The sequence below is a fragment of the Arachis hypogaea genome, chromosome 15 (genome assembly GCF_003086295.3).
Source record: "Arachis hypogaea cultivar Tifrunner chromosome 15, arahy.Tifrunner.gnm2.J5K5, whole genome shotgun sequence".
In the NCBI taxonomy this organism is placed as follows: Eukaryota; Viridiplantae; Streptophyta; class Magnoliopsida; order Fabales; family Fabaceae; genus Arachis; species Arachis hypogaea.
Window position 1 is genome coordinate 37,612,878 of NC_092050.1, and position 9,818 is coordinate 37,622,695.

A 9,818-nucleotide genomic window follows, 5' to 3' on the forward strand; every position below is an offset into this window, starting at 1 on the left:
TAATTGTTAAGATAATGACCGATTTTAGCGACCAACAAAATCAGTCACTAATAACAATCGATTTAGCGACCATTGTTTTAACTGAAATTGATCGCTATTTTTTAATTAGCGATCAAAATTTTAACGACCACCAAAATCAGTCGCTAAATCGATCGTTATTCTAGTAATTTCTTGTAGTGTACACCTTCTTGTACATTTGCACTGCATCTTATTATTAATGTTAGACCATTTCATTAGTAATGATAAATCATCATCATCGTTATTATTATTATTATTATTGTGTGGTGGGCTGCTATGATATAAGACAAAACTCTGCTATTTCCCTACTATATAGATTATTATAGTACACATCAAAAAATTATGATGATGGTATTATTATAAATAGATAATGATACCGTACCGTGGCGAAATGATACTCACACTATGAGTCTATGATAGTGAGTCACTCGTGTTATGAGAAAATTCTTTAAAATTCATTAAAATCATATATATTGTATTTGTTTTGGGTAGTTAATGTTAGGGAATGGATTTTCTCTAATTTTTTTAATATTTGATAAAATACAGTGTGATTTTTTATTTTTAATTATATAAGTGGGACCAAAAATAAATAAAAGAGAGAATAATAAACGGTTAGATTAAACACTAAATACCATCTAGTTTTTTTTTTCACTGAAAAAGATCTACTTTCATTAATATTAAGATACAGGACTAGTATAAAAAGTCAACGATCCGAAGGTCCTACACCTGGTATTGTTATTAATACTACGTTTATTCATGCAAGAACATATCTTAAATGCACCAAATTGAATCTAGTATATCATGCCCATGTATTAATATGCCACACAGTGATAAATTAAAAGAAAAATTATTAGAAGAAACAATATATATAAAGTAATGCATAAAATAATAGTTACATAAATTTTTTTATGGGGCATATATATACCTACATGCATATATATAATATACTACTTATATATTACCGATGCTTTTTTTTTTGTTTTAATTTCAATCGAGGGCATATGCCCTCGAAAGCTAATATATGGATCTGTAATGATAAAAATATAATAGACATATATAATTTGATAATAAGAAATAATGAATTTGAACTCACAAAAACATGTTTAATAATGAGCAACTTGCATAACATTTTTCTATATAATTAGTGATTTTAGAACATGTTTTGAGTATGATATAAGATGATATCGGTGTCAAATTTGTCCAAAATTTAGGCTGATTCACCTAAATAAAGGAAAATAAAAAATTAATTATAACAATAAAAATGTTTTAAAAGCGTTACAAAAATGTGATATTTAAAAATTGTCCTAAGATAATGTCAAAGAATGCAACAAACATCTTGTAACGTTTTAATCTTCTCAATCTAACTAATAAAGAAATACGATATGCATAATGTAGTATTTAATTTAATAACAAATACAAAAAATACTACGTGTTAAAAACGTTAGAATTAACAGAATATTCTGTTAAACAAAAAGATGAATATACTTAACATTTGACTGAATATTTCTTATAGTTTAATAGAATATCTTATTAATTCTAATATTTTTATCACGGTAGAGATTTAGTTATAAAATTTGATATGATATAGAAGTCTAATTAAAAAAAAAATAGATACCTAATTAAAAATTTGATGAAACTATAGGACCAACAGAATAATTAAACATTTTTAGATCTAACTTTATTTATTTTTAATTCTAATATTTAAATGATAATTTTTTTTAAGTGAAAGACTACATTAAGAGTGTAATGTTCTTTATATTTGTTGCTTGTGAAGAACTCATGGCTATATCTATTAAGTTCTATTATATTTTAAATTGATAAAGAATGCGATATAATGTGTATCACATTTTACTTAACCTAAATTTAAATTTATCACATTTTTTTAATATAATATTAAATGTCACATTTTTTCATATTGAGGAAAATTTTGGCAAAATTTAGGTTTCAAATACTTTGAAAAAAGATGCATTAAGATAACCTAATAATATGCCATTAGATTTACCGAGTCTTACGTGGCAGTATAGCAAACCCGCGGTTGCAGTTTAAGCAGATGGAGTGCGTAGCATCTGAACAAGACTGTGACTTTCCTGTGAACTCTTCCACTGTCATGTGCCCAACAGAACACTGAACATCATCAGAACATGTTCCTATCCATTTCCACATACATAAATAACTACTCTTTTCTTTCTTATATTATATCATGTGGTAACTAATTCCCTGATTACTGTGACAATGAAATCTCACTCTTTTTAGCATCCCACATTCTCTCACTAATGTTCCCTACCTGCTCCACATTGCTGGTAAATTGAATCTTCTCTATTCACATGTTTTCCCAGGAAACAAACATACTATTTTAATTTCTTGTCATAACCATCGTTACAAAATTAAAAAAGAACTTTTCTACTTTTATATATATAATATATAATAGATTAGTATATAAGATTCCATGATTACTAAAACAAGAAAATAAATGTATACGATTAACAGGCCAGGTATGGTAACCATGCCTTTTGTGACTAACAGATTTTCTTTTCTTGCTACAGAAGTTCTTGTAGGAGAATCAGAGAGATATGATGAAGAAGAAGTTCTGGGTTTCTTTTTATTTCTTGTTCCCTGCAACAATTTCAATCATTCTTGTGCTTCTAACTCCAATTCCAAGTGCACAGTTAACACCAACTGAAAGCGGAATCCTCCTCCAAGTTCAGAAGCTACTAGAATACCCCGAAGCTCTTCAACCATGGAACAACTTCACCACCAACTTCTGCTTCCTCCTTCCATCATCAACCCTCAAGATTCTCTGCTCCAATGGCCATGTAACAGAATTAACCATTATTGGAAACAGAGGTTCTTCTTTGAGTCATCATCATCAAGATCAAGAAGCTCCTACTCTTTCTGAAAGATTCTCAATTCATGAACTTTTAGTTCTGCTGTCAAGGCTTTCAAATTTGAAGGCTTTGTCTTTGGTTTCACTTGGTCTGTGGGGTCATTTACCATCTGAGATTAACCGGTTCGGATCGATCGAATCCATGAATTTAAGCTCAAACTTCATCTATGGAAAAATCCCATCATCAATTTCTTCTATGAGGACACTTAAGAGTCTTGTTCTTGCTCATAATCTCCTCAATGGAACTATACCTGATCTAACAATGCTATCTTCTCTTCAAGAACTCGACTTGGGCTTCAATGGTTTCGGCCCAGAGTTCCCTTCATTGAGCAAGAACATTGTGAAGATTATCTTAAGAAACAACTCTTTCACATCCCAAATTCCTTCAGAACTCATCAAATTTCAAAGGCTTCAACAATTTGACATCTCTAACAATGGAATTTTCGGAACCATTCCTTTGTTTTTGTTCTCTCTTCCTTCTCTTCAGTACTTAAACTTGGCATCAAACCAATTAAGCGGCTCACTCTCTCTGAACACAACCTGTGGTTCTGTTCTAACTTTTGTTGATGTCTCATACAACCTTTTAACAGGAAACTTGCCATCTTGCTTCGCTTCCAAGTCATCGAATCGAACCATAATGTATTCGAGGAATTGTGTGTCAGCAATGAGATTGAGTGATCAGTATCCTGCTTCATATTGCGAGGGAGTGATGGATGCCTTGACGGCTAAATCACCAGTTCGAGGCCGGAAGGAGGAGTCAGAGATTCATCTAGGCCTAGTTCTTGGTGTTCTTGGAGTTGCTACAGGAGTTGCTGGGCTTGTGGCTCTTCTCATTCTGTTCATCTCGAAGAAGTACAAAGCAAAAAGTGCCAAAAAGGATATCATTGATAACAAATCTGCTGCTGATAAATTTCACATCAATCTATATCCAGGACCAAAAATTGTTGCAAGTATGGTAAAAAAAAATTTGTGCACATGTTATTATTATTCTTTTTTTATTTTGTTAATGTTTTTAACTTTTTATCATAGTTTCATTCCTCAAGAGGTGGTTTACATGTTCCTTAGCCCATGTCAATTACGTATCTCATAACTGTTCTGGTGACTAATTTTTATTGTGCACATAAACTGTAGTCTTAGTCTCGAATTATTTTTTTTTTACCTTCGGAAATTAAATAGGATGTGCTACTGAAAGAATGAGTCTAGCAGCACTTGGATTGCCACCATATTGCAATTTCACATCAGATGAAATTGGAGATGCAACAAACAACTTTCGCCAATCAAATTTAATAGGAGAAGGATCACAGGGACAGGTAAAAACAATATTTAATATGAAGTGTTTGTCTGTGAGTCTATATTGAGCCCTCAAGACCAATTTTTAATGCCATTTTCTCTTGTTATATTTACACAGCTATATAAGGGCAAGCTCATGGATGGTTCAATGGTCCTTGTTAACCGTTTAAGGGTAAAGCAGAAGAGTTTGAACAGCAACAGTATGCAGAACTTGAAGAAGGTGTTGCCAAATTTAAGGCATAGGAATTTGGTTAGTGTTTTAGGACATTGCTTCATTACTTGTCAGGACCATCCCCAAACTAGAAGCACAATCTTCATTGTATTTGAGCACATCCCAAATTTGTCATCCTTAAGGGACCATCTTACAGGTAAGCATTTACACACACACACGATACTAAACGCAAATACTTCCTCTATTTCTTTAGTATCTTTTTGGTCTTTTGGGAATTAACTATTATTTCTATTCATAAAAATTTAAAATATTAACAAATTTATGTATAAATAAACAAAACTAATTTTGTAATTATGAATGACGAAAAACTGTCTATTTTTATCCGTAAAAAATTTAAATTATTCATAAATTTACACAAATGAAATTAAAATTTTAGTACATTTTATCACATAAAAACCATTTTTCATGAGTATAACTAGTTTTGTTCATTTATAATTAAATTTGTCCGCATTTTAAAGTTTTATAATTATAAATGATAGTTTATTCTTTTGCGGTTCCTTTTTCTAGAAATAGTTCTAAAAATTTTAAATGCGATACTACCTCTATTTCGTTTGCTATGTTTCAAAATCCATCTAGATACAATGATCATAGATAGGATAACCAAAAGTAATGCGAGTGGAGGGTGTATTTGAATGACCAAAAAAGCGTAACATGGAAATTTATTTGACAGATAGGATAAGAAGGGAAACGCTGAAATGGCCACAAAGAATGGCAATAAGCATAGGCATTGCAAGAGGAATCCAGTTCTTACACACAGGAATTACTCCTGGCATCTATGGCAACAATTTAAGGATTGAGAACATTCTGTTAGATAATAGTCTCAATCCAAAAGTCAGTGGATACAGTATTCCATTGCCATCAAAGGTTAGAAACAAATTATACTTAATTTGACCAACTCTTTCATTCATATATATTTCCATGAGTGTGATCTCCTATTCTCCTGTATAGTTGGACAGTATTACACACAACACTATTTTATTTTTGAAATTATATACTAATCTCTCTTGGGTTTAGATTATATGAAACTTGAACACCCCTTTATTTTGTAAAATGTGATATTAATCTCCCTTATAAGTTATGATGCCAGGGTGGTTTGTTAAGCATGTAATTTTACCATGTATTCATCTACTATCTCATTTTTAACCTTCACTCAAAAGCTTTCTTTGCAAATTTTCAGAAAGGCGTTGATAGGAGACAGAATCAACAATGTGTTCCCAGTGTTAGTGGCAGGTATTAGTCAATATATTATAGAGTTAATGATTCTGTTAGCTTTTATAGTTTCATTAAATTTTTAGTTAGGTCTTTAAATATAATTTTTGTGTTTGAATATATTATTTTTTGTTAAAAATATAATTTTTTTGAAATATTTAATTAGGTCCTTATGATTCTTGTGATTGATGTAGAATAAATTATAAACTATTCTAAAAATAAATATATATTTTATCTGAAAAATAACAACAACAACAACACCAACAAAGTCTTGTCCCACTAAGTGGGTCGACTACATGAATCAAACGTCGTTATTGTGCTCTGTCATGTATCATGTCTACAGAGAGACCGTTTACATGTAGATCTCGTTTGACCACCTCATGGATGGTCTTCTTAGGTCTTCCTCTGCCTTTCGCCCTTTGTCCATCTTCCATCTCATCCACCCTCCTGACTGGATGTTCTATCGGTCTTCTTCTCACATGTCCAAATCACCTTAGACGCGATTCAACCATCTTTTTCACAATGGGTGCTACTCCAACTCTCTCCCTTATATCTTCATTCCTTATTTTATCCAATCGCGTATAACCACTCATCCATCTCAACATCTTCATCTCTGCCACACTCAGCTTATGTTCGTGCTCCCCTTTAGCCGCCCAACACTCCGTACCATAAAGCATAGCCGATCTTATAGCGGTGCGATAGAATTTACCTTTAAGTTTTAAAGGCACTTTTTTGTCGCATATAAAACTAGATGCACTCCACCATTTTGACCAACCTACTTGGATCCTATGATTTACATCCTGTTCAATCTCTCCATTATCCTGTATGATGCACCCAAGATACTTAAAACTTTTAACTTTTCGTATGATGTTTTCTCCAATCTTCACCTCTATATTGGGGTTTTCCCTTCTCAGACTGAACTTACATTCCATATATTCCGTCTTGCTACGGCTTATGCGCAGACCATATACTTCTAGAGCTTCTCTCCATAACTCTAACTTCTTATTTAGGTCTTCCCTTGACTCTCCCATAAGGACGATATCATCGGCAAAAAGCATGCACCATGGCATAGACTCTTAGATGTGTTCTGTGAGTACTTCCAAGACTAATGTGAAAAGGTATGGACTTAAGGATTATCCCTGGTGTAATCCTATACCAATAGAAAATTCCTTTGTCACACCACCTTGAGTCTTCACACTAGTTGTGACTCCATCATACATGTCTTTAATTGCCCGAATATATGCGATCCTTACTCTCCTCTTTTCTAAAACCTTCCATAAGACCTCCCTTGGTACCTTATCATATGTTTTTTCCAAATCAATAAACACTATATGTAGATCCCTTTTATTACTACAATACCTCTCCATCAGCCTTCTTAATAGGTATATCGCTTCAGTGGTAGATCTGCCTGGCATAAATTCAAATTGGTTCTCTGTTACTTGTGTCTCTTTTCTCAACCTCCGTTCTATCACCCTTTCCCATAGCTTCATAGTATGACTCATAAGTTTAATCCCTCTATAATTTCCGCAACTTTGTATATCCCCCTTATTCTTGTAGATAGGTACCAAGGTGCTTTTTCTCCACTCATCAGGCATCTTCTTTGACCTTAAAATCTCATTAAAAAGCTTGGTTAACCAGTTGATGCCTTTTTCTCCAAGACCCTTCCAAACCTCAATCGGGATATTATCAGGTCCTACTGCCCTGCTATTTTTCATCTACTTTAGAGCCTCTTTTACCTCGAAGTCTCGAATCCTTCGATAGTAGTCAAAGTTTTGATCTTCTTCCCTTGTGTATAATCGACCAAGGCTCGGAAGAGTCTTCTATCCCTCATTAAATAACTCGTAGAAATAGCTCTTCCACCTTTCATTAATCTTCTCCTCTTGAGCCAACACCTCTCCATCCTTATCCTCTATGCACTTAACCTGATCCAAATCTCTCGTTCTTCTTTCTCGGCTCTTTGCGATTCTATATATACTTTTTTCTCCTTCTTTCGTGCCCAAAGACTGGTAGAGACCCTCATATGCTCTTGTTCTTGCTTCACTTACAGCCACTTTTGTCTCTTTCTTAGCCGCCTTATATTTTTCCCAGTTATCTGCATTGCGGTATAAAGACCACTCTTTAAAGCACTCCCTTTTTATCTTTATCTTTTCTTCTATACTCGCATTCCACCACCAGGACTCCTTATCTTTTGGTCCTATTCCTTTAGATTCACCAAAACTTTCTTTTGCTGTTCTTCTAATAACTTCTGCCATCTCCCTCCACATCTCTTCCGCGCTTCCGTTCCCATCCCACTTTACCTCTTCTAACAACTAATAAAAATTTAATTATAAATCTATATATAATATAAGGACTAAATTATAAAACTTTAAACTAAAAAATCTAATTAAAAATTTAAAAAAATTATAAAGTCTAACAGAATAATTAAACCTATGTTATATATTTTTACAGTTTTGTTTATTTATTTATTTTTCACTAATGTATCATGTAACCAATTAAAATATGGTGTTATTACTTATTTTAGATGCAGCAATGAAGAAAAGGAAGATATATATCAGTTGGGTGTCATTCTAATTCAAATAATCACTGGCAAGCTAATTACATCTTCAGGTGAATTAGAGGAGCTAAAAGATGAGGTATTAATCATGAAGGACATATTTTGCTCTAAGTCAAATACTTTTATATATAGATATTTCAAGCTCATAAATCATAAGATCCTTCAATCTTGCATAAATATTTGTTAAACATCTATATAATCGTATCATTCCTGGATAACTAATATACCTCTTTATAATAATCAAATTCTCGCATTTCATGTTTAGGTTGTTTTAAATGTTTAACTAACATTTTATTCTGGATGTTGAAATTTTTTCTTTTGAAACAAAAAGCTCAACACAACAGAGTGGAACAACTAAAAAGCACAAAATTATTAGTCCAACAATAGAGATTAATCCGTAGTCAATCTTTAATGAAATAACATCACATTTTAAGAATCATAATACACTTAGTAACAATGTTTAATGATGTTCAGTTGGAGAGAGGTTTGTCAGAAGCTGCATCATCAACACCAAGGCTCATAGTTGATCCTTCCCTCAGGGGAAATTATGTATATGAATCTGTGAGAACTGCACTTCAGATCACCATCAATTGCCTCAGCAAGGTCACTATTAATCGCCCTTCAATAGAGGATGTTCTTTGGAATCTGCAGTACTCAATGCAAGTTCAAGAAGCCAGGAGCAGCAGTGGGAATAGTCCAAGATTGTAAAAATTAAAATTAAAATAAAAAGTAAAAGAACATAAAAATGTTTGCTACTTAAGTTATCTGAATATAGTTTCTTCAATAAGGGCCTGCATCTTTTGTAATTGCCATAATTTACTTAATTAGCCTTTCAACATGACAAACTATATATTAACAAAGTCACCCCATGCCGAAACAAATGCGAAATAAAACATATTCATACCATATATGCTTGTCCTTAAATGCTTCTTACTAAATAAGAAGTATTACACTTTTGTTAATTAAACAAATTTAAGTTTATTATTTATTATATTTTATATCAATTATTTAAATTTAAAATTTAAAAATTAAAATTTAAGATTTAAAATTTATTATTCTAAAATTTAGAATTTAAAATTATAATTTAAAATTTAAAATTTAATATTTAAAAATTTTAACTTTAAAGTTTAACGTTGCACTTCTTAATAGCGCATTAAGATTTGCCCTGCATACAACATGTGCTTTTTTTAAATAAATAAAATAAATATTAAATTTACACTTGTAGACAAGTGTGGGTTAATTTATGATTATACACTTTATTACATATCTCATCCTCAGCATGGACGAGTTTTTTATGAACGTATCTCGTTCATGACACGGATGAAATAAATAAAAAATGATTAATATTGTATTTAATCTACAGATGAAATAAGCCACTGCGATTTTTATGAACGTATCTCGTCTAGGACTCACAACAGCCACTTGGATACAGCCATATTATTATCTGTATCCACCATCTCTGCCGCATCCACAAAATCTTCTACCATAGTCTTATATGGCACCTCTACCACGACGACTTTAGAGGCCTACCTGTCAGATTTAACCACCGACATACGACACAACAGGTCCTCTCCATCATCTACCTCCCCTCTCTGCATAGTCATTATTATGTATTAAGAATGTTTATTACG

The 9,818-nt window shown here is 32.2% G+C and overlaps 1 protein-coding gene across 2 annotated transcripts; it reads left to right on the forward strand.

The window, feature by feature from the left end:
* Nucleotides 1-2,141: 2,141 nt before the first annotated feature.
* LOC112750194 (probable LRR receptor-like serine/threonine-protein kinase At1g14390) lies at nt 2,142-8,974 on the forward strand. 2 transcript variants are annotated; one of them, XM_025798794.2, is made up of 8 exons: nt 2,142-2,318; nt 2,562-3,852; nt 4,079-4,212; nt 4,311-4,560; nt 5,095-5,288; nt 5,602-5,654; nt 8,155-8,266; nt 8,662-8,974. In XM_025798794.2, the coding sequence occupies exons 2-8, from the start codon at nt 2,589-2,591 to the stop codon at nt 8,893-8,895; spliced, it is 2,241 nt and encodes a 746-aa protein (XP_025654579.1). In that variant the 5' UTR covers nt 2,142-2,318; nt 2,562-2,588; the 3' UTR covers nt 8,896-8,974. The 2 variants fall into 2 exon arrangements, with proteins under 2 accessions (XP_025654579.1, XP_025654581.1); XM_025798796.3 differs by lacking the exon at nt 2,142-2,318 and having other exon boundaries at nt 2,353-3,852.
* The last annotated feature ends 844 nt before the right edge of the window (nt 8,975-9,818 follow it).